Source organism: Haliotis asinina, chromosome 1, assembly GCF_037392515.1.
Source record: "Haliotis asinina isolate JCU_RB_2024 chromosome 1, JCU_Hal_asi_v2, whole genome shotgun sequence".
NCBI classification, from domain to species: Eukaryota; Metazoa; Mollusca; class Gastropoda; order Lepetellida; family Haliotidae; genus Haliotis; species Haliotis asinina.
Window position 1 is genome coordinate 73,814,557 of NC_090280.1, and position 27,063 is coordinate 73,841,619.

The window sequence follows — 27,063 nt, forward strand, 5'->3', positions numbered from 1 at the left end:
ACATAACACACCATTCATTTGCCATTACAGACCTTAATTAATAATGTTGAGTATTTACTCCAGACAGGTGAAATGCCAAATGGGAGCCTTTGTTGAGTAACCGAAGTGGTGTTACTACTAATTATACCTGTTAAAAAATCATTAATTGACCATCCAGGGAATGATGACAAATAACACGTGTAGGTTTACACCATCAAGCGCGAGTTACAGCAAGGAAGATGTAATCTCTGTGTCGCATGCAGCCTGAAAACACTTATGGGCCGAAACTGTTTGAGGATACCAACGGAATTTCGTTACATAAGGAATACACACTGGCATTTGCTGTGTACTTTGGTAAATAGGTGAAATAAGGGTTTTTTTACGTAAGACAATTTTCAGATTTCTCTACCAAAGGCAAAGTCATCGTTTTTTGTTTACGAATTCAAATAAATCAACTGTGTGTTTTTATTATCATAAATAAGAAACCATTGTAGCTACCACAGCTACCAATATTTACGTATGCTATTTGCTATCACAGCTCAACCAACACTCACAACTACCTAAATATACAGCTTTGCAATCTTCCGTACTGAAACAAATGGCTTGCTACGTGCCTGTAGACATCATATTTTCATGTATCATGATTAAATATCGATGTGAAAAACGCAGAAATAGGATCAAATTGGATCAGTAACTATACCATCCAAGCATCCGAAAAGTACTACCCTGCTGGGATATTTGGTTACGATCGGACAAGGAATATCATGGATATTTTTAAACAAATGGCATATGATGGGCATCCGGCTTCCTGACTGTTTAGGTGAAGAAATTCTGCTAATATGGACAGGAACCCAGTTCCTTTGTCCGTCACGGTCGAAGGAGCGGGCGCTGACCAAATTGCGGTTTGGTCTCGTAATTAGACCGTTGGCGAGAAACATTATTCGCTCCGCATCAGTGCCCCTTTAAATGTACTGATCACGGATCACATGTGGAAATGGCTGAGTGAGTGAGTGAGTGACTTTTTTGTTTCTTTTGGTGTATTGTTTAAAGTCAGCGGTCTGTAAAGAACAAAGTCTGGACCAGACATTCAAGTGATCAACATCATGACCATCGAACACTCCTGATCACAGGATCCAGTTAGTTGCCTCGGTGAGTAGGTAGGCAGTGAATGAGTGGATGAAGCAGCGAGCTGGAGAGTTGTGTCCCTTGTCATGGCCATGGAAGGGAAACAACCAGTGAATTGCAGCATACACGAGTCTTCACCCAACAGTGGCATGATCACATGTAATCGTTATGTCACTTTCACACAGACATTGTGGTCCTAAAATCCTCACTGAGCTGGGGAGGATCAAATCTGGGAATACCCAGTGTTTCTAGGACAGTTTCAGGAAGTGAACGCCGTGTCTTCTCACATAGGAGTGACAGTACCATACCCGTACGTGTCAATGACTGCAGGTTTTCCTCCCAAAAGAATGCTGACAAACCGACACACAGACAACTCACTCACTCACTCACACAAGTGGTTGTCCAAACATTTTATACTTAGCTATACAGAAACACAACAGTTCCCTTTCGACACATTTTATTACATCACATTGATACATGTTCATGACAGGCACGATACACATTGACTGCAGATTTAGAAGTCGGCTTTGACGATGGTTGATACCGGTAAGTCTCAGGTGAGTGGAGGGCTACCTATTTTCCACCTATGGACTGAGAAGGAAAAAAACAAACAATAAATCTTTCTGTCAAAGCAAAGTCACTTACATGTTTCCGACTATATCATGAGTGACTATGATTTCTTTTTTCTTTTGTCCCAGCAGTGAGTGAGTGAGGTTTGTTTAACGTCGCACTCAGCAACATTCCAGCTACTTGGCTGGGGTCTTTAAATAAGCGTGTCTGGACCAGACAATCCAGTGATCTGCACAATTAGGATGGATAACAAGTCCTCGAGCTTGACCATCCGATTGGTTGTCCAAACATTTTATACTTAGCTATACAGAAACACATCAGTTCCCTTTCGACCCATTTTATTACATCACATTGATAGATGTTCATGACAGGCGCGATACACATCGACTGGAGATTTAGAAGTTGGCTTTGACGATGGCTGATACCGGTAAGTCTCTGGTGAGTGGAGGGCTAAAAACACCAAACAATAAATCTTTCTGTCAAAGCAAAGTCACTTGCATGTTTCCGACTATCTCATGAGTGACTATGATTTCTTTTTTCTTTTGTCCCAGCAGTGAGTGAGTGAGGTTTGTTTAACGTCGCACTCAGCAACATTCCAGCTACTTGGCGGGGGTCTGTAATATACAGCTGTATGGTGGCGGTCTGTAAGTAATCGAGTCTGGATAAGACAATCCAGAGACCAACAGCATGAGTATCGATCGGCTGATTTGGGAACCGATAACATGTGTCAACTAAGTCAGCGAGTCTGACCATCCGATCCCGTTAGTCACTTCTTAAAACAATAATGACCAAATGATAGCTCGAATCTTGCATTCATACTGCCTCAATTGTTGTGCACCTAAGTGGTGCTCTAACGTTTCATGTAACATGAAAAGGAGGTTCCCAAATCATGTTTGATCAGTACATCAACAGAACTCATCTGGAATTCAGTTACACAACAGATGAAAAGACAAATCAGCTAGAAAGTAAACGCTATATTTAATAGTTACAACTGAAAAGTGCAGAATAAATATATATTTAAAGAATCTCAAATCTTGTCAAAAAAAAAGAAGAAAAAAAACCAATATGAGCTAGGAAATATAGACTTTTATCTATGAATAATCCAAAACCACGAAATGTCCAAAATATCCGAAAAATGTAGAAAGTCACCAAACATATATTTATGATTCAATGCTATTAATTATTATATCACACCGCTTACAACGTGGAAAAATGTCACTCTCAGCATCCATCTTAAACACACTCCACAAACATTCAAACAGTTGCAAGTAGTCATTCTAAGCATCCATCTTAAACACACTCCACAAGGATCCAAATAATTGCATGATGTCACTCTAAGCGTCCATCTTAAACACACTGCTCAAGAATCCAAACAACTGCATGATGTCACTCTCAGCATCCACCTTAAACATACTCCACAAGATTCCAAATAATTGCAAGATGTCACTCTGAGCGCTAATCTTGGCACGGGGCATCACGGAGGAAGGGGGGTGAAGAGAGGGACAGGGAGAGAGGTGGGAGAGGTGGGAGAGGTGGGCAGCTCAGACAGGGGTTCAAGGATGGTCATGTATCTCCCAGTAGGACGCTGACAGGGAGGGAGGGAAGGACAAGTAGAGAGTGACAGATGGTGAAAGTAGAGAAAAAAGGTAGATGTTACAAATGGATTGATAGAGTCTTACTCATATTATGACAGCAATGTGATTTACGTGTCTATACAGCACACACACATTCAGAATAGCGTCTAAATCAACAGTGTTAGTAAATGATACAATAAAATAACTTTATGAAATAACTGATTTCCTGAGACACCCACTTGGCGAGGAGGGGCCCAGATATCAAACTTCAAAGGGAACCTGATCACGAGGTCAATATTTAACAGTTATAGCTGGTAAGTGTAGAATATAATTTATGTTCTAAATTCTTGGTTGAAAAAAAGCCAAAATTTGCAAGGGAAAACAGAATAATCCCAAACCACTAAAATCCAGAACATCCAAAAAAAATGGAAGGTCCGGAAGGTAAAGAAAAAACACGAAGTCGTATACCATGTTGTATTTAGGCACCAATGCAATTACATATTACATGACACAGCCTCCAAAGTGGCAAGATGTCACTCTCAGCATCCATGTTTAATACACTCCACAAGAATCCGAAACAGTTGGAAGTAGTCACTTTCAGCATCCATCTTAAATACACTTAACAAAAATTCAAACAGTTGCAAGTAGTCACTCTCAGCGTCCATCTTAAACACACTCCTCAAGAATCCAAACAACTGCAAGATGTCACTCTAAGCGTCCATCTTAAACACTCTCCTAAAAAATCCAAGCAACTGCAAGATGTCACTCTAAACGTCCATCATAAACACTCTCCTCAAAAATCCAAACAGTCGCAAGTAGTCACTCTAAGCGTCCATCTTAAACACTCTCCTCAAGAATCCAAACAGTTGCAAGATGTCAGACACTCTCAGCATCCATCTTAAACACACTCCTCAAGAATCCAAACAATCGCAAGCTGTCACTCTAGGCATCCATCCTAACCATACTGCACAATAATCCAAGTGATTGCAAGATGTCACCCTCAGCCTTTGCCTTAAACACATTTCTCAATAATCCAAGTATTTGCAAGATGTCACTCTAAGCATCCATCTTAAACACACTCCTCAAGAATCTAAATAATTGCATGTCACTCTAGGCATCCATCTTGGCACGGAACACTCTCCTCAAGAATCCAGACACACGTGACAGGAAGACTCGAACTGGGGACTGGGTCGGGGTGTCGTCATCATCAAGGTTGATGTCAACGAAATGGGGGACATCACGGAGGACGGGGGTGAAGAGAGGGGCAGGGAGAGAGGTGGGAGGGGTGGGCAGCTCAGACAGGGGTTCAAGGATGGTCATGTATCTCCCAGTAGGACGCTGACAGGGAGGGAGAAAAGGACAAGTAGACAGTGACAGATGGTGAAAGTAGAGAAAAAGGGCATAGAGTCTTAATCACTATGTAAGGAAAACGTGATTTAGATATGGGATACATACTCAAAAATAACATTGTGAATAGTGTTCAAATGAATGGCAATGTGTTGGTGTGGCTTTGTGCAGTAACTGATATAATGGATAGGCCGATACACAAAATAAAAGACACACACAAATTCAGTTTTACAATACGAAATACTAGTAACTTATTCCCTAGAACACCCACTTGGCGAGGAGGGGCCCAGATGTCAAAGTTCAAAGGAAACCTGATCACAAGGTCAAGAGCTGTGGGGAAAAAAAGGAAAGAAAATCTGTTAAATAATCGAACGGCAAACAGAACTTGACTGTATCAAATCGTCAACAAGTGACTTTCCCCAGCATGATATATACCACTGTTTGTCATTTTATTCATATAGTTGTGCATTTAACTTATTTTTATTTTAACAAGCATTTTCAGTGGAAATCTGACCTTTATTAATTACATTATATCAGTGTATCATTGCATAAAAGAACATGTTTATTTGATGTTAGGTTTAGCTAACTCCTATCCCTCAATAAGCTCATGATGCAATGAGACCTATTCTATTAATTATGAACTTCGGTCACAGAAAACGTATATATACAGTGTTCCCAGAAATTATTGAGAAAATCTTTGTTTTTTTTCTAATGATGCTAAGATTGGAAAAAGGGCTTTCACTATGCACTAAGCATACTAAATAAGGGAGACAACTCTTGAAGGCTTAGAAGGCAGCTCATTACGTCAAGAGTTATCTCCCTTGTCTGAGCAGACGGCTTCCTGTCTTGACATGGCAGAATTTACAGCAAGAGAGAAAAGAAAGCTCATTCTAGATGATTTTGAAAGGTTTGAGGCTGATGCTAAAGTGTTAGCTTGTAGACATGGTATTCCTCTGTCTACAGTATACAGAACTTTGAAGAATATTCAAACAGGAACCGGGATAGAGCACAACGCAGGGGCAGGTCGGCCTAGGAAATTCAGTGTTGTGGATCGCCGAAGACCTGGGCAGATTGTGAGTAGGGGCAAATTGAAAAGTGTTGAGAACATCAGAAATGAAATGATTAGCAGAGGAAGTCCTCAGGTATGCAATGAAACAGTTAGGCAGGAATTACAGAGACTTAATTGGGTGAAAAAACGTGGAATTCCCTCGCCGTTGATGAAAGATGCACAAAAGGAAAAACGTTTAAACTGGTGTCGGGCTCATGAAAATCAAGATTGGGATAATGTTTTCTTTTCGGATGAAAGTTCTGTTTGGCTTTTCCCTAATTGTGTGAAAATTTGGACCAAAGATACTGTCAAACCTATCTACCAGCGACCAAAACATAGCCCGAAGTTTCACATGTGGGGTGGCATATCGGCTCGCGGAGTGACGCCATTGTGTGTTTTCACGGGAAACTTGACAAAAGAAAGATACGTTGACATTCTAAATGGTCACCTTCTTCCGACAGCACAAACATTGTATGAAGATGATTGGATTTTCCAGCATGATAATGACCCAAAACACACTGCGCGCTACTCAAAACAGTGGTTGTCGAGCGAAAATGTTCAAGTTTTAGACTGGCCCAGTTACAGCCCAGACCTAAACCCAATTGAGAATGTATGGGGAGTCATGAAGGACAGAATAAACCAAAAGGGACTGAGAAATATTGAAGATATGAAGGCCGAGGTGGTCCAATATTGGGACACCCTGTCACACGATTATCTACAAACTTTGATGGGTAGTGTGCCTAGGCATATTCAGGCATGCATTGCTGAGCGAGGAGGTCTAACAAAGTACTAAAACAAGACTGAGACTGTAAAAGGATGATGTTTTAACATGTTTATGTAAGTAAAACGCCAGAAGTTAAAAAACGTAATGAGTTACATGACGCAACATGATTCTCAATAATTTCTGGGAATACTATACGTTTGGCACAAGCGGGTCTAGATCAGAAAGCACATGTTCGAAATAGCCTTTCAACCTACACTGTTGATTTGATTACACGACACAGTTTATGGATAACAATCTTTCATTACGTTTTTTCTGCCTTTTATTACCTTTCAGAGGTAATTCTTGGTCCATCATCAGAAGAATGGTGAATCAGCATTCACCCGATGAAGGAGCAAGAACTAGCTCTGACACGTGGTTTAGAAAATGAAAAGAAGCTGTTATCCATAAAACGTGTCATGTATTCATGTTTGTTCAACTTCTAAATGCCTTTCAAAAACCTATTGATTCACTCTCTGACTATGAGTGATATTTGTATCTTTTTGTGTTATAAATAATTGAATTAATAACTATTTTTTGTTGCAGCAACAAATACTAAAGATATCTTCAGAAGATCTTTGAGAACAGACGGAAAGAGTGGAAGAGAAATGTGAGACCTGATGGTGTTGTTTGATTTTTGTTTTGTTTATAGTTACACTCAGCAATTTTTAGGTCGGTTTGGGGGTTAGTGTTTTGATGAATAGTGACTTCCGTCTGTGAGTACCAGTGACTCTATTCTATGCAATAGTGAATATTTATCATAATATGACTTGGCGAGGCTTATTGTCATCAGGAATGTTTTCTTGATACATAGATTTGTAGCCTTTACAATCCTCACCAAATAAGCGGACGGGAAATCAGAGATGCTTATATCGTATTGCTTTCTTCACTTCACGACCCGTCCCTATACCTAACTATGACGTACTGTTGTACACATGTATTATACCGACTCCTTCGGTTGCGTGTCTTAACATTCGTATTTTCCACAGACTGTTCAGCCGGGTCAACCTAGTTATCGAAGCACCCGTACAATCCCCATGCTACTTATTCAAGTGGCTGTTGCCGAACTTTTGGCAGACAGTGGACAAAAGGAACACTTCTGTTTTTAGTAAGACCTTGAACATTATAGCTGGTAGCAATTTCACAACGAGGCACAAAAAGAATGACAACCCCAATCATCATCAGTATTAGTTTGATGTGTACAAACTGCATATTCTGATGTATACTGCGGGAACAAGAACTGGTTTATGGGTCGGTTGAAACTCATTTAGTTTGAACTATAAGTTAGTACATTTGGCTACAGGTCTGTGGCTCCTGCATAAATACCAGTCACGCACTTATACTGGAAACAGTTTAGTATTTACTATTGCGGGAAACACAGTTGATAATGGGACGGGCACAACTGTATCTGCATAAACACTAGTTATGAGCGAAAACTGCTTATTTATTATGCAGTTGTGTGAAGAAGGTGTCATTCCTCTTGCTCACAAACATACTGAAAGGTTAAAATGCCATAAGCAACAAAAATTATAAACAAATTAATAACCGCACTGGTCAGTCTTCCATAGTAGTCGGCAGGCTGTTCTGTTTCCCTACATCAGGATGAAATAAGTAAATAAGTCATAAAAGAAAGCAAAGATGGCAAAAATTAACTATTGTAGAAATAAAGAAATACCTTGGGTGTAGGAGTTCATAGTGAAAACAACTGGTGATGAGCAGATCGTGAGGCAAATGTCAACAGAAATTCAGCAATATCACAGGGGTATGATAGCGTCAAAATGGCGGTATCAGAAGTGAAACTGTCGTCATAGCGACGTCATAAATCTCGCGAGATCGTCACAGCATTACGAGACGTTGCTTACCTGATTCGGTGTCGGAGCGTTGCAACCAGGGAACCAGGGCCTAGCTTTTCGAAGCTCTCTTAGCGCTAAGATAGTCGTAACTTAATGTTAATATATGACACTTACGATTATCTTAACGCTAAGAGAGCTTCATCAGTGCATAGAAAGAACCACTCAAACAAGTGCCCGATATCGCACAACCTATAGGATTCACACATTGTACCGATGGAGGAATCGAACCCGGTCTGACGTACGAACGCTTTAACAACTTGCCTACGACCACCTTATGAACTATTGTCAGCAATATTCCAGTTATATGGCAGCGGTCTGTATATAATCGAGCCTAGACCAGACAATCCAGTGATCTACATCTTGGGCATCGATCTACACAGTTGGAATACGATGACATCTAACAACCAAGTCAGTGACCTGTGAAGATTCTGATAAGAAGTGATCACTGGATTGTCTGGTCCAGATCGCCGGCACACACCTGGAATATTGCCGAGGGCGGCGATAAAGAACAAACACGAATTCTATTCAAACAACTACATTACTATTTCGTGAACGTTTCCTTCAACGTTGGCTGTGTTGATGAAAATTTTGTATTGTCATTGTTATAAGCCTTCGCCATTCCGAATAACAGTACAAACTGTGCAGCACCACATTATATGGACATCGGCTTGTGTTAATACGTAGGCCGCAGTGAATGTTACCGACTAGTTCGCAGACATCAATCACCTCTTTGGTATGTATTCATGTGCATAGAACGATAACCCTTTCACTGTTTACACAAAATAAACACACTGACGATGTGAGTGCAGCTATTTTGTATATAATCTGGGGAGTGACTGGCTCTATGTACTCATATCACGTCCTGTATTTGCCCTTAACGTTTCCCCCGAGAAGCCCCAGGCCTTAAAGACCCAGAACGGTAAAATGTTGTAGCCCTGATCAGACCCTTTATTTTAGCTACAATATAAGTAATTCCCACCAAACACTAAATGTGATTACAAAGTTAAAGAGTTTAATTTAACCCTTGTGACTGACCAGTCTCCATTTTTACAACAATATCAACATTTATGTCAAGATCCACATTTCTGAAAGTTTGTAATCTAAATTGCCCTCTCGAAAATGATACTATTAGTCTTTTCACTTGCATGTAGACAACAGCTACTGATCGAGATAAAATCTAGAAATTACTGAAGGATATTTTAAAATAATAATAATAATAATAATCTTAGTTATTGGGGATGTCAAAGCTGTCGTCCATATGGACCTGCAGGAAACAAAAGTTGTGTGTCCGAGTGGTTTTCAGTCGGCTTCAAGCCTCAGGATCCACGTTAATTTTAAATGGCACTAATGCGGAGCAATTTCCGTGGACTGGTGTAAACTTTTGTTATTGTTTTTCTCCCGTGAGTACCCGGATGATATCCCAGAATTCGTGACTGGTTCGTGACATCTGCTGCGCAGTCCGTAGGCGCAACTGATAGTTTAATTATAGACAGATCAACTGAGGTGAAGTCATTTTTTACTTCATTACAAATGTATTATGAAAACAAATGAAACACTTTGAAGGTTAATCATCTGCCAGTGATGGAAATGGTAAAAAACTATTAGGACGGAAAAATAACGAAGCCAATATACGTCTCTATATTTTGCTTCATAACCCTAATTAGTTTATTGTCATATTTGTATGATTCTGAAAATTACTAGAAGAACACACGATCTGCTTATACTCATAGTAAATTTCTAACATAACAGCAACATTTATACATTGTATAGATTGCCAATGTGGATCCTATTTCACACACATACGCGATCTAGTGTCTGTTTTCTGTCATACAGATTCTGCTGAATGCTACAACAAATAAATTAAAACAAAATGCAAATAATGAATGTAAAACAGACTAATTTTATAGCAACAATGTCAGGCTACTACCTTGTTCAGGAGTGTATCCATCAATATCCACGTAAAAGAAATCGTATTCCATTCATCTGCCGCTGGTAAATAATCCTGCTCTGTGTCGCGTGTCTTACAACTGTCTCATTTGCGAAAAAGTAATACATCGTTTCACGTCTTTCGTTGGTGAAAACCAGATAAACCTCTCATTGGTCTCCCAAGATAGCACACCTGGCAACTAATTGTATGATGTCCACTATTCTAAGTAATTTAGTTAACCAATAATGAGCAATCAATCAATCAACGCTAGGGTGGTTAATTCTTTGAAGGGAGGATGTTGTTTTTGCACTCACACTTTACGACAGGGTGTTGTCATCTACACACACTGCATTTTGACAAATCCGCTAGAAGATAAAAGTAATTAATCAATCAGTGTGTTATCGGTTAATCCTTTGATCGATGTTTGCTTTTGTAACTCAGCTGATAAAACCTCTTGCATCACTTACATGCACATATTACATAACACACCATTCATTTGCCATTACAGACCTTAATTAATAATGTTGAGTATTTACTCCAGACAGGTGAAATGCCAAATGGGAGCCTTTGTTGAGTAACCGAAGTGGTGTTACTACTAATTATACCTGTTAAAAAATCATTAATTGACCATCCAGGGAATGATGACAAATAACACGTGTAGGTTTACACCATCAAGCGCGAGTTACAGCAAGGAAGATGTAATCTCTGTGTCGCATGCAGCCTGAAAACACTTATGGGCCGAAACTGTTTGAGGATACCAACGGAATTTCGTTACATAAGGAATACACACTGGCATTTGCTGTGTACTTTGGTAAATAGGTGAAATAAGGGTTTTTTTACGTAAGACAATTTTCAGATTTCTCTACCAAAGGCAAAGTCATCGTTTTTTGTTTACGAATTCAAATAAATCAACTGTGTGTTTTTATTATCATAAATAAGAAACCATTGTAGCTACCACAGCTACCAATATTTACGTATGCTATTTGCTATCACAGCTCAACCAACACTCACAACTACCTAAATATACAGCTTTGCAATCTTCCGTACTGAAACAAATGGCTTGCTACGTGCCTGTAGACATCATATTTTCATGTATCATGATTAAATATCGATGTGAAAAACGCAGAAATAGGATCAAATTGGATCAGTAACTATACCATCCAAGCATCCGAAAAGTACTACCCTGCTGGGATATTTGGTTACGATCGGACAAGGAATATCATGGATATTTTTAAACAAATGGCATATGATGGGCATCCGGCTTCCTGACTGTTTAGGTGAAGAAATTCTGCTAATATGGACAGGAACCCAGTTCCTTTGTCCGTCACGGTCGAAGGAGCGGGCGCTGACCAAATTGCGGTTTGGTCTCGTAATTAGACCGTTGGCGAGAAACATTATTCGCTCCGCATCAGTGCCCCTTTAAATGTACTGATCACGGATCACATGTGGAAATGGCTGAGTGAGTGAGTGAGTGACTTTTTTGTTTCTTTTGGTGTATTGTTTAAAGTCAGCGGTCTGTAAAGAACAAAGTCTGGACCAGACATTCAAGTGATCAACATCATGACCATCGAACTCTCCTGATCACAGGATCCAGTTAGTTGCCTCGGTGAGTAGGTAGGCAGTGAATGAGTGGATGAAGCAGCGAGCTGGAGAGTTGTGTCCCTTGTCATGGCCATGGAAGGGAAACAACCAGTGAATTGCAGCATACACGAGTCTTCACCCAACAGTGGCATGATCACATGTAATCGTTATGTCACTTTCACACAGACATTGTGGTCCTAAAATCCTCACTGAGCTGGGGAGGATCAAATCTGGGAATACCCAGTGTTTCTAGGACAGTTTCAGGAAGTGAACGCCGTGTCTTCTCACATAGGAGTGACAGTACCATACCCGTACGTGTCAATGACTGCAGGTTTTCCTCCCAAAAGGATGCTGACAAACCGACACACAGACAACTCACTCACTCACTCACACAAGTGGTTGTCCAAACATTTTATACTTAGCTATACAGAAACACAACAGTTCCCTTTCGACACATTTTATTACATCACATTGATACATGTTCATGACAGGCACGATACACATTGACTGCAGATTTAGAAGTCGGCTTTGACGATGGCTGATACCGGTAAGTCTCAGGTGAGTGGAGGGCTACCTATTTTCCACCTATGGACTGAGAAGGAAAAAAACAAACAATAAATCTTTCTGTCAAAGCAAAGTCACTTACATGTTTCCGACTATATCATGAGTGACTATGATTTCTTTTTTCTTTTGTCCCAGCAGTGAGTGAGTGAGGTTTGTTTAACGTCGCACTCAGCAACATTCCAGCTACTTGGCTGGGGTCTTTAAATAAGCGTGTCTGGACCAGACAATCCAGTGATCTGCACAATTAGGATGGATAACAAGTCCTCGAGCTTGACCATCCGATTGGTTGTCCAAACATTTTATACTTAGCTATACAGAAACACATCAGTTCCCTTTCGACCCATTTTATTACATCACATTGATAGATGTTCATGACAGGCGCGATACACATCGACTGGAGATTTAGAAGTTGGCTTTGACGATGGCTGATACCGGCAAGTCTCTGGTGAGTGGAGGGCTAAAAACACCAAACAATAAATCTTTCTGTCAAAGCAAAGTCACTTGCATGTTTCCGACTATCTCATGAGTGACTATGATTTCTTTTTTCTTTTGTCCCAGCAGTGAGTGAGTGAGGTTTGTTTAACGTCGCACTCAGCAACATTCCAGCTACTTGGCGGGGGTCTGTAATATACAGCTGTATGGTGGCGGTCTGTAAGTAATCGAGTCTGGATAAGACAATCCAGAGACCAACAGCATGAGTATCGATCGGCTGATTTGGGAACCGATAACATGTGTCAACTAAGTCAGCGAGTCTGACCATCCGATCCCGTTAGTCACTTCTTAAAACAATAATGACCAAATGATAGCTCGAATCTTGCATTCATACTGCCTCAATTGTTGTGCACCTAAGTGGTGCTCTAACGTTTCATGTAACATGAAAAGGAGGTTCCCAAATCATGTTTGATCAGTACATCAACAGAACTCATCTGGAATTCAGTTACACAACAGATGAAAAGACAAATCAGCTAGAAAGTAAACGCTATATTTAATAGTTACAACTGAAAAGTGCAGAACAAATATATATTTAAAGAATCTCAAATCTTGTCAAAAAAAAGAAGAAAAAAACCCAATATGAGCTAGGAAATATAGACTTTTATCTATGAATAATCCAAAACCACGAAATGTCCAAAATATCCGAAAAATGTAGAAAGTCACCAAACATATATTTATGATTCAATGCTATTAATTATTATATCACACCGCTTACAACGTGGAAAAATGTCACTCTCAGCATCCATCTTAAACACACTCCACAAACATTCAAACAGTTGCAAGTAGTCATTCTAAGCATCCATCTTAAACACACTCCACAAGGATCCAAATAATTGCAAGATGTCACTCTAAGCGTCCATCTTAAACACACTGCTCAAGAATCCAAACAACTGCATGATGTCACTCTCAGCATCCACCTTGAACATACTCCACAAGATTCCAAATAATTGCAAGATGTCACTCTGAGCGCTAATCTTGGCACGGGGCATCACGGAGGAAGGGGGGTGAAGAGAGGGACAGGGAGAGAGGTGGGAGAGGTGGGAGAGGTGGGCAGCTCAGACAGGGGTTCAAGGATGGTCATGTATCTCCCAGTAGGACGCTGACAGGGAGGGAGGGAAGGACAAGTAGAGAGTGACAGATGGTGAAAGTAGAGAAAAAAGGTAGATGTTACAAATGGATTGATAGAGTCTTACTCATATTATGACAGCAATGTGATTTACGAGTCTATACAGCACACACACATTCAGAATAGCGTCTAAATCAACAGTGTTAGTAAATGATACAATAAAATAACTTTATGAAATAACTGATTTCCTGAGACACCCACTTGGCGAGGAGGGGCCCAGATGTCAAACTTCAAAGGGAACCTGATCACGAGGTCAATATTTAACAGTTATAGCTGGTAAGTGTAGAATATAATTTATGTTCTAAATTCTTGGTTGAAAAAAAGCCAAAATTTGCAAGGGAAAACAGAATAATCCCAAACCACTAAAATCCAGAACATCCAAAAAAAATGGAAGGTCCGGAAGGTAAAGAAAAAGCACGAAGTCGTATACCATGTTGTATTTAGGCACCAATGCAATTACATATTACATGACACAGCCTCCAAAGTGGCAAGATGTCACTCTCAGCATCCATGTTTAATACACTTCACAAGAATCCGAAACAGTTGGAAGTAGTCACTTTCAGCATCCATCTTAAATACACTTAACAAAAATTCAAACAGTTGCAAGTAGTCACTCTCAGCGTCCATCTTAAACACACTCCTCAAGAATCCAAACAACTGCAAGATGTCACTCTAAGCGTCCATCTTAAACACTCTCCTAAAAAATCCAAGCAACTGCAAGATGTCACTCTAAACGTCCATCATAAACACTCTCCTCAAAAATCCAAACAGTCGCAAGTAGTCACTCTAAGCGTCCATCTTAAACACTCTCCTCAAGAATCCAAACAGTTGCAAGATGTCAGACACTCTCAGCATCCATCTTAAACACACTCCTCAAGAATCCAAACAATCGCAAGCTGTCACTCTAGGCATCCATCCTAACCATACTGCACAATAATCCAAGTGATTGCAAGATGTCACCCTCAGCCTTTGCCTTAAACACATTCCTCAATAATCCAAGTATTTGCAAGATGTCACTCTAAGCATCCATCTTAAACACACTCCTCAAGAATCTAAATAATTGCATGTCACTCTAGGCATCCATCTTGGCACGGAACACTCTCCTCAAGAATCCAGACACACGTGACAGGAAGACTCGAACTGGGGACTGGGTCGGGGTGTCGTCATCATCAAGGTTGATGTCAACGAAATGGGGGACATCACGGAGGACGGGGGTGAAGAGAGGGGCAGGGAGAGAGGTGGGAGGGGTGGGCAGCTCAGACAGGGGTTCAAGGATGGTCATGTATCTCCCAGTAGGACGCTGACAGGGAGGGAGAAAAGGACAAGTAGACAGTGACAGATGGTGAAAGTACAGAAAAAGGGCATAGAGTCTTAATCACTATGTAAGGAAAACGTGATTTAGATATGGGATACATACTCAAAAATAACATTGTGAATAGTGTTCAAATGAATGGCAATGTGTTGGTGTGGCTTTGTGCAGTAACTGATATAATGGATAGGCCGATACACAAAATAAAAGACACACACAAATTCAGTTTTACAATACGAAATACTAGTAACTTATTCCCTAGAACACCCACTTGGCGAGGAGGGGCCCAGATGTCAAAGTTCAAAGGAAACCTGATCACAAGGTCAAGAGCTGTGGGGAAAAAAAGGAAAGAAAATCTGTTAAATAATCGAACGGCAAACAGAACTTGACTGTATCAAATCGTCAACAAGTGACTTTCCCCAGCATGATATATACCACTGTTTATCATTTTATTCATATAGTTGTGCATTTAACTTATTTTTATTTTAACAAGCATTTTCAGTGGAAATCTGACCTTTATTAATTACATTATATCAGTGTATCATTGCATAAAAGAACATGTTTATTTGATGTTAGGTTTAGCTAACTCCTATCCCTCAATAAGCTCATGATGCAATGAGACCTATTCTATTAATTATGAACTTCGGTCACAGAAAACGTATATATACAGTGTTCCCAGAAATTATTGAGAAAATCTTTGTTTTTTTTCTAATGATGCTAAGATTGGAAAAAGGGCTTTCACTATGCACTAAGCATACTAAATAAGGAAGACAACTCTTGAAGGCTTAGAAGGCAGCTCATTACGTCAAGAGTTATCTCCCTTGTCTGAGCAGACGGCTTCCTGTGTTGACATGGCAGAATTTACAGCAAGAGAGAAAAGAAAGCTCATTCTAGATGATTTTGAAAGGTTTGAGGCTGATGCTAAAGTGTTAGCTTGTAGACATGGTATTCCTCTGTCTACAGTATACAGAACTTTGAAGAATATTCAAACAGGAACCGGGATAGAGCACAACGCAGGGGCAGGTCGGCCTAGGAAATTCAGTGTTGTGGATCGCCGAAGACCTGGGCAGATTGTGAGTAGGGGCAAATTGAAAAGTGTTGAGAACATCAGAAATGAAATGATTAGCAGAGGAAGTCCTCAGGTATGCAATGAAACAGTTAGGCAGGAATTACAGAGACTTAATTGGGTGAAAAAACGTGGAATTCCCTCGCCGTTGATGAAAGATGCACAAAAGGAAAAACGTTTAAACTGGTGTCGGGCTCATGAAAATCAAGATTGGGATAATGTTTTCTTTTCGGATGAAAGTTCTGTTTGGCTTTTCCCTAATTGTGTGAAAATTTGGACCAAAGATACTGTCAAACCTATCTACCAGCGACCAAAACATAGCCCGAAGTTTCACATGTGGGGTGGCATAGCGGCTCGCGGAGTGACGCCATTGTGTGTTTTCACGGGAAACTTGACAAAAGAAAGATACGTTGACATTCTAAATGGTCACCTTCTTCCGACAGCACAAACATTGTATGAAGATGATTGGATTTTCCAGCATGATAATGACCCAAAACACACTGCGCGCTACTCAAAACAGTGGTTGTCGAGCGAAAATGTTCAAGTTTTAGACTGGCCCAGTTACAGCCCAGACCTAAACCCAATTGAGAATGTATGGGGAGTCATGAAGGACAGAATAAACCAAAAGGGACTGAGAAATATTGAAGATATGAAGGCCGAGGTGGTCCAATATTGGGACACCCTGTCACACGATTATCTACAAACTTTGATGGGTAGTGTGCCTAGGCATATTCAGGCATGCATTGCTGAGCGAGGAGGTCTAACAAAGTACTAAAACAAGACTGAGACTGTAAAAGGATGATGTTTTAACATGTTTGTGTAAGTAAACCGCCAGAAGTTAAAAAACGTAATGAGTTACATGACGCAACATGATTCTCAATAATTTCTGGGAATACTATACGTTTGGCACAACCGGGTCTAGATCAGAAAGCACATGTTCGAAATAGCCTTTCAACCTACACTGTTGATTTGATTACACGACACAGTTTATGGATAACAATCTTTCATTACGTTTTTTCTGCCTTTTATTACCTTTCAGAGGTAATTCTTGGTCCATCATCAGAAGAATGGTGAATCAGCATTCACCTGATGAAGGAGCAAGAACTAGCTCTGACACGTGGTTTAGAAAATGAAAAGAAGCTGTTATCCATAAAACGTGTCATGTATTCATGTTTGTTCAACTTCTAAATGCCTTTCAAGGACTTGTTGATTCACCCTCTGAATATGAACAATTCAGCATATCTGTATCTTTTTGTGCTATAAATAATTGAATTAATAACGATTTTTGTTGCAGCAACAAATACTGAAGATATCTGAAGATCTTTGAGAACAGACGGAAAGAGTGGAAGAGAAATGTGAGACCTGATGGTGTTGTTTGATTTTTGTTTTGTTTATAGTTACACTCAGCAATTTTTAGGTCGGTTTGGGGGTTAGTGTTTTGATGAATAGTGACTTCCGTCTGTGAGTACCAGTGACTCTATTCTATGCAATAGTGAATATATATCATAATATGACTTGGTGAGGCTTATTGTCATCAGGAATGTTTTCTTGATACATAGATTTGTAGCCTTTACAATCCTCACCAAATAAGCGGACGGGAAATCAGAGATGCTTATATCGTATTGCTTTGTTCACTTCACGACCCGTCCCTATACCTAACTATGACGTACTGTTGTACACATGTATTATACCGACTCCTTCGGTTGCGTGTCTTAACATTCGTATTTTCCACAGACTGTTCAGCCGGGTCAACCTAGTTATCGAAGCACCCGTACAATCCCCATGCTACTTATTCAAGTGGCTGTTGCCGAACTTTTGGCAGACAGTGGACAAAAGGAACACTTCTGTTTTTAGTAAGACCTTGAACATTATAGCTGGTAGCAATTTCACAACGAGGCACAAAAAGAATGACAACCCCAATCATCATCAGTATTAGTTTGATGTGTACAAACTGCATATTCTGATGTATACTGCGGGAACAAGAACTGGTTTATGGGTCGGTTGAAACTCATTTAGTTTGAACTATAAGTTAATACATTTGGCTACAGGTCTGTGGCTCCTGCATAAATACCAGTCACGCACTTATACTGGAAACAGTTTAGTATTTACTATTGCGGGAAACACAGTTGATAATGGGACGGGCACAACTGTATCTGCATAAACACTAGTTATGAGCGAAAACTGCTTATTTATTATGCAGTTGTGTGAAGAAGGTGTCATTCCTCTTGCTCACAAACATACTGAAAGGTTAAAATGCCATAAGTAACAAAAATCATAAACAAATAAATAACCGCACTGGTCAGTCTTCCATAGTAGTCGGCAGGCTGTTCTGTTTCCCTACATCAGGATGAAATAAGTAAATAAGTCATAAAAGAAAGCAAAGATGGCAAAAATTAACTATTGTAGAAATAAAGAAATACCTTGGGTGTAGGAGTTCATAGTGAAAACAACTGGTGATGAGCAGATCGTGAGGCAAATGTCAACAGAATTTCAGCAATATCACAGAGGTATGATAGCGTCAAAATGGCGGTATCAGAAGTGAAACTGTCGTCATAGCGACGTCATAAATCTCGCGAGATCGTCACAGCATTACGAGACGTTGCTTACCTGATTCAGTGTCGGAGCGTTGCACCCAGGGAACCAGGGCCTAGCTTTTCGAAGCTCTCTTAGCGCTAAGATAGTCGTAACTTAATGTTAATATATGACACTTACGATTATCTTAACGCTAAGAGAGCTTCATCAGTGCATAGAAAGAACCACTCAAACAAGTGCCCGCTATCGCACATCCTATAGGATTCACACATTGTACCGATGGAGGAATCGAACCCGGTCTGACGTACGAACGCTTTAACAACTTGCCTACGACCACCTTTATAAGTAATGAACTATTGTCAGCAATATTCCAGTTATATGGCAGCGGTCTGTGTATAATCGAGCCTAGACCAGACAATCCAGTGATCTACATCTTGGGCATCGATCTACACAGTTGGAATACGATGACATCTAACAACCAAGTCAGTGACCTGTGAAGATTCTGATAAGAAGTGATCACTGGATTGTCTGGTCCAGATCGCCGGCATACACCTGGAATATTGCCGAGGGCGGCGATAAAGAACAAACACGAATTCTATTCAAACAACTACATTACTATTTCGTAAACGTTTCCTTCAACGTTGGCTGTGTTGATGAAAATTTTGTATTGTCATTGTTATAAGCCTTCGCCATTCCGAATAACAGTACAAACTGTGCAGCACCACATTATATGGACATCGGCTTGTGTTAATACGTAGGCCGCAGTGAATGTTACCGACTAGTTCGCAGACATCAGTCACCTCTTTGGTATGTATTCATGTGCATAGAACGATAACCCTTTCACTGTTTACACAAAATAAACACACTGACGATGTGAGTGCAGCTATTTTGTATATAATCTGGGGAGTGACTGGCTCTATGTACTCATATCACGTCCTGTATTTGCCCTTAACGTTTCCCCCGAGAAGCCCCAGGCCTTAAAGACCCAGAACGGTAAAATGTTGTAGCCCTGATCAGACCCTTTATTTTAGCTACAATATAAGTAATTCCCACCAAACACTAAATGTGATTACAAAGTTAAAGAGTTTAATTTAACCCTTGTGACTGACCAGTCTCCATTTTTACAACAATATCAACATATATGTCAAGATCCACATTTCTGAAAGTTTGTAATCTAAATTGCCCTCTCGAAAATGATACTATTAGTCTTTTCACTTGCATGTAGACAACAGCTACTGATCGAGATAAAATCTAGAAATTACTGAAGGATATTTTAAAATAATAATAATAATAATAATCTTAGTTATTGGGGATGTCAAAGCTGTCGTCCATATGGACCTGCAGGAAACAAAAGTTGTGTGTCCGAGTGGTTTTCAGTTGGCTTCAAGCCTCAGGATCCACGTTAATTTTAAATGTACTGATCACGGATCACATGTGGAAATGGCTGAGTGAGTGAGTGACTTTTTTGTTTCTGTTGGTGTATTGTTTAAAGTCAGCGGTCTGTAAAGAACAAAGTCTGGACCAGACATTCAAGTGATCAACATCATGACCATCGAACTCTCCTGATCACAGGATCCAGTTAGTTGCCTCGGTGAGTAGGTAGGCAGTGAATGAGTGGATGAGGCAGCGAGCTGGAGAGTTGTGTCCCTTGTCATGACCAAGGAAGGGAAACAACAACCAGTGAATTACAGCATACACAAGTCTTCACCCAACAGTGGCATGATCACATGTAATCGTTATGTCACTTTCACACAGACATTGTGGTCCTAAAATCCTCACTGAGCTGGGGAGGATCAAATCTGGGAATACCCAGTGTTTCTAGGACAGTTTCAGGAAGTGAACGCCGTGTCTTCTCACACAAGAGTGACAGTACCATACTCGTACGTGTCAATGACTGCAGGTTTTCCTCCCAAAAGGATGCTGACAAACCGACACACAGACAACTCACTCACTCACTCACACAAGTGGTTGTCCGAACATTTTATACTTAGCTATACAGAAACATATCAGTTCCCTTTCGACACATTTTATTACATCACATTGATACATGTTCATGACAGGCGCGATACACATCGACTGTAGATTTAGGCTTTGACGACGGCTGATACCGGTAAGTCTCTGGTGAATGGAGGGCTAGCTATTTTCCACCTATGGACTGAGAAGAAAAAAAACAAACAATAAATCTTTCTGTCAAAGCAAAGTCACTTCCATGTTTCCGACTATATCATGAGTGACTATGATTTCTTTTTCCTTTAGTCCCAGCAGTGAGTGAGTGAGGTTCGTTTAACGTCGCACTCAGCAACATTCCAGCTACTTGGCGGAGGTCTGTAATATACAACTGTATGGTGGCGGTCTGTAAGTAATCGAGTCTGGATCAGACAATCCAGAGACCAACAGCATGAGTATCGATCGGCTGATTTGGGAACCGATAACATGTGTCAACTAAGTCAGCGAGTCTGACCATCCGATCCCGTTAGTCACTTCTTACAACAATAATGACCAAATAATAGCTCGAATCTTGCATTCATACTGCCTCAATTGTTGTGCACCTAAGTGGTGCTCTAACGTTTCATGTAACATGAAAAGGAGGTTCCCAAATCATGTTTGATCAGTACATCAACAGAACTCATCTGGAATTCAGTTACACAACAGATGAAAAGACAAATCAGCTAGAAAGTAAACGCTATATTTAATAGTTACAACTGAAAAGTGCAGAATAAATATATATTTAAAGAATCTCAAATCTTGTAAAAAAAAACAAGAAAAGAAACAATATGAGCTAGGAAATATAGACTTTTATCTATGAATAATCCAAAACCACTAAATGTCCAAAATATCCGAAAAATGTAGAAAGTCACCAAACATATATTTATGATTCAATGCTATTAATTATTATATCACACCGCTTACAACGTGGAAAAATGTCACTCTCAGCATCCATCTTAAACACACTCCACAAACATTCAAACAGTTGCAAGTAGTCATTCTAAGCATCCATCTTAAACACACTCCACAAGGATCCAAATAATTGCAAGATGTCACTCTAAGCGTCCATTGATAGAGTCTTACTCATATTATGAATGCAATGTGATTTACGTGTCTATACAGCACACACACATTGAGAATAGCGTCTAAATCAACAGTGTTAGTAAATGATACAATAAAATAGCTTTATGAAATAACTGATTTCCTGAGACACCCACTTGGCGAGGAGGGGCCCAGATGTCAAAGTTCAAAGGGAACCTGATCACGAGGTCAAGGGCTGTGGGAAAAGAACGACTGAGAGTCTGAGAAATAACCAAACATCAAACAGAACCTGACTGTATCAAACCTTCAACATCAAATTATCGTCATTCAATTCTAACTGATCATTTGTGAGCATCAAAATGACTAACGCCCAATATGTAGTTATGACATTTTAACTCTTCATCTGGTTTTAACAAAATTTATTTTCCTCTGATAACATATATGTATATTTTGACATAGGACAGGGTTTATGGGGATTGGCAAAGAGGCAAAATTGAGTATGTTAATGCCTTTCCCCACATAACATAGAACACACACACACACACAGACACACAGACATACACACACATACACACTGAGATGTCACATGTTAACTAAAGAAAACAAAACACCTCCGCACTGTTGATGATGGGTACCAAGTCATGTTTCGTGGACTTAAACTGACAATAATGGTACAGTCTTTAAGGAGTTGTTAAATATCATTGTAAGATTTTATATTTTTAGTGAATCAATTTGTTTCTTGAAAATAACCATGGACTGATGTTGCTAGATTATTACATTCAATGTAATTAACTCAGCTATCACTGTACAAAACAATTTTGATATCAAATCCTCTGATGTAGAAATATTTGTTTCATCTCCAATGCTTAAAACTAGGACACCCATAAAAAGTAACGTAATGGATCCTCTGTGGAATGGCCACAAGGGTTTTTGGCTAAATGCCTATTGACAAAGTGAGAGTTCAAATTGCTACAACCAAGACAGAGTGTGCATAGTATTATCTGACAATGGCAATATCTGAAATTCACATACTTTTTGAGATTTTTGGACTCATTTTGGTATACCCCTAAAATTTGCATACATAAACTTATTTAGCTTATGTATAAAATTGTGCAGTTTATTTAATTCCATTTTAACAAACTATGTAAAACTATACAAAAAGACACGTTTGATTGATGTCAAGATAAGATTACCCCAAATTCTAAATGAGTTAATGGCGAGGGGATGTGTACTGACTGGGTATAGAGTACTAGTATGTGTACCTGAAGTGGTGCTGTCATTGTGCAAAACCAAGTCATGCCCACATAACTGCACGGGCTATTTTTGTACAACATTATAAACAGTTACAGGAAACTGGCCACAGGTATACAGATTTGCACTGGGACACCCATGTTAATATCATTATCATATAACTTTTGGGACTGCACTTTTTTGCAAAAAAAGATTTTTTTTGTTATTCTTTTCATCTTATTGTTTCTCCGTAACTTACCAGGAACCTATTTTGAATATCGCACTGATTGCCTCTTACTCCCTGGATGCCATAGGGACATATATGTCCTTCCTCTGCATCCCTATACTTTGAAGTCCAATAAAATTCTAAATATACCACCCATATATAAATACTTCACAGTTTTCAATTCTGTGGAAAATCACTGTTTCTTGATACCATCCACTATTATCTCAGACTATGCTAATGTGCTTGAAATCGCCTTTCAAAATAGGTTTCATCGTAAATGTCGTCAATTTTCAAACTGTACAAAATCGAGATTCACAGCCCTATGTGCAGTATGTTTTGAAATGTGAAAATCGGATAATTACTGAGAGTAATGAATTTAAAAAATAACATATTAATGATCACTGATGCCAGGTTTTCATGTAACCAGTAATGATAATTCTGAAACGTCGCCGATGAACACAAAATCGATTGGGCTGTTTTCGAAAATACACTTACACGAACGCCGAAGTGCGCTTTCCGCCATATTGGTTAGTGTTTACAAAATCAAGTTTCGAGAAGGCTTGTATTGGGACGCCTATACCATCACGTATATTTCATAGTCAGCTGCGACAAATGCATCATTCCACCATGACTCATACTGGAGTCTGACTGTTTGTTCAGAAAAATCAGACGGCATCAATTCTGGATTGATGGCGCCTAAGTATTACAACGAAGGCTGTGCTCGAAAGCCAGCCCTCGTTTGAAATGTAAACAAAAAACAATCCCAATTATACACTGCGTAGCATTTTCAGAAATTTTCAAACGTCCAGACGTCTAATCATTGCTTACAATGGCTCAATACGCTTAGAATATTCAGGGGAATAGTATCGTAGCAAGAAATAGCAAATTAAAAATAGATACAATGAAATCATTTGGTAATTCATAATTCCATAAGTCTAGCATGTCACCTTTCAGCAAGAGTAAGAAAACGTACAGTTTATACTGCGATTTCAAACAGGAACCTGAACAGTGAACAACAGTACAAAAGTATCAATGCATATTTACTGACCTCTACTTTCCCTGGATTTAGCTACTTGCACGTGCAAATCACTGACATTAAGTGACAGGTGGATTTTCATACTGACAATTTGAATAAATCTATGTTATTTGTAACAGAATGTATCGGACGTTAAAGAACGCAATACTGGCATTTCAGAGGGGATATACGTTTTCCATACTGTTATAAAATAGTGTTACCAATAACTATTTTACATGCAGTAATGATCAGAATGTTAAACCAGACAAGTATAAATGTATTGCACGATGGCCTAATGCCATAAACGTTTTCAAATTGAACCAAAAAATACATAGCCTCACTTTCAATATTTATGATCACATGACCTAACCCTTGCAGAAAAACTTCATGCAAAGGCTGATTCACGGTGCTATCCACGTGGTCACTTGGCTGTCTGCAACATACATTTTCTTAAACCTCATCGATGGAGTGGCCATATCAACGATAATTGTCAACGACTACCGAAAATCGTTATTTCAATAAATCCCTGTCTATGCGAGTTATCGACTTGTGTTCTTGCATCTACAGTGAGGGTTCAAAGCATAAGAGATATAATTATCTGCATGTACTCAAGTCGGTTAAGCTTGAACATAGATGAAAGAAATTCGACACTCGGACGAACATATGAATGGCTGTCATTATCAGCATTAAATCAGTTCACTCACTGCACATGTGTGGACACAGGGGGGCATCAGGCACTGGCACGTACGGGTATCACTGACTGATGCCTTAGCTCACCACTCTTAGGTGGTGACAGTACCATACCCGTACGTATCACTGACTGATGCCTTAGCTCACCACTCTGAAGGTGGTGACAGTACCATACCCGTACGTGTCAGTGACTGATGCCTTAGCTCCCCACTCTGAAGGTGGTGACAGTACCATACCCGTACGTACCAGTGACTGCATCACCTCAGGATTTCCTACCAGACGATACCAACAGACCGACACACGGGCAAAAGGAGGTTCGACCAAATATTCACTCACACAAGTGCTAGGTACATCGAGACATTCTATACTGAGCTGTACAGGATCACACCAGTTACAGTTCGACACATTTTATTACATTTCACTGATACATGTTCTTGACAAGCGCGATACACATCAAGTGGAAAAATTCGCTTTGACGATGGCTGATCAGTCTCGGGTGGCTGCCTATCTTCAACCTGTGAACAGAAACGCCACTCATAAATATTTCTGATCAAGCAAGGTCCATACATGTTCCCGACTATCATTCACTGTCATTCGAAATATATCATTTCTAGGGACCTGTTTTATTCAATATGTGTTATGTACTACGAGCACTGTCCCTTCAATGTTGTCTCTCGGAAAACTAAATTATTACGATTATATGTTAATGCACACTTTTAACCAGGTATAATCCAATATTATTATTACAGGATATTTATATAGCGCTCACATCCATGCAACTAGTTCTTCCCCAAGGCGCTGGTATTGTTACGATTGTTGACATGTTGGTGGAACAATGCGTGAATGTACATATCTTCACTGACTTCGACTATTGGTATTCCTCCTGATGTTTGGGGGTATTCGCGTGTGGGATATTGACCAATGTGGTCGCCCCAACTCTCCAGTAGCACTACTACCTTAACAAAATGGAATTGTGGAGAAATATAACTCAAGAACTCCAGTGACAAAATGTATAAAACTGCTGTGACGTCATGGCCATGATGGGCCGTTGCTGATGCAGGCAAATCATGTTTTCAATGGTCGAGGCATTACTGCAACATATTTACTCACCCACAACTCTCAGACGTGTAATATTCAGGGGAGACTACAGCATCGGCCACCGACAGTATACCACGTCCTAGCATGGCACCATTAGCTCTTAAAGCCTCATAAACCACACTCACTCACTAACACGCAGGCAGAACGATGGCGTGTCAAGTTACAGTTACAGAGGACGTCTAGGGCAGCAAGTGCATCTAGGATACAGCACCAGCTACTCAAACTGTAGCATTACAGTTCGATCATGTGGTAGGTGAAAGGGCGACCGCTGCTTTTATTGGAGTAGTGCAGTGGTATTGTTTAATCTATATTGTTTGGGACGGTGGGGTGGTCTAGTCTATAGATAGTGTTCGCGCGTCACACTGAAGACTCGTGCTCAGCGTGTGACATCCATTTCCCCTAATGTTGGTGGAATGTATAACAATACGACCAATAAAAACAAGAAATCAGCTAGAAAGTAAAAGCAAGATTTAATAGTTATAGCTGATAAGTGTCGAATATATGTTCTAAAATCTTGGTCGAGAAAAGCCAAAATCAGCAAGAGAAAACCACCAATAATCCCAAACCACTAAAATCCAAAACATCAAAAAAAATGCCCGAAAGGTAAAATATAGCAGAAAGTAGCAAAACATGTTGTATTTAAGCTTCAATGCAATTACATATTACATGACACAGCCTCCAAAGTGGCAAGATGTCACTCTCAGCATCCATCTTTAATACACTCCACAAGAATCCGAACAGTTTCAAGTAGCCACTCTCAGCATCCGTCTTTAATACACTCCTCAAGAATCCGAACAGTTGCAAGTAGCCACTCTCAGCATCCATCTTTAATACACTCCTCAAGAATCCGAACAGTTGCAAGATGTCACTCTAAACGTCCATCTTTAATACACTGCACAAGAATCCGAACAGTTGCATGTAGCC

General features: G+C 39.8%; 2 protein-coding genes across 2 annotated transcripts; both read right to left on the minus strand.

Moving 5' to 3' along the window:
- Window positions 1–4,358: 4,358 nt before the first annotated feature.
- LOC137282357 (uncharacterized) lies at window positions 4,359–8,097 on the minus strand. The gene is made up of 3 exons (XM_067814104.1): window positions 8,079–8,097; window positions 4,867–4,925; window positions 4,359–4,586 (listed from the first exon to the last, which is right to left on the minus strand). The coding sequence occupies exons 1-3, from the start codon at window positions 8,095–8,097 to the stop codon at window positions 4,359–4,361; spliced, it is 306 nt and encodes a 101-aa protein (XP_067670205.1).
- Window positions 8,098–15,018: 6,921 nt separating this feature from the next.
- Window positions 15,019–18,760, minus strand: LOC137282368 (uncharacterized). The gene is made up of 3 exons (XM_067814114.1): window positions 18,742–18,760; window positions 15,527–15,585; window positions 15,019–15,246 (listed from the first exon to the last, which is right to left on the minus strand). The coding sequence occupies exons 1-3, from the start codon at window positions 18,758–18,760 to the stop codon at window positions 15,019–15,021; spliced, it is 306 nt and encodes a 101-aa protein (XP_067670215.1).
- Window positions 18,761–27,063: the final 8,303 nt, after the last annotated feature.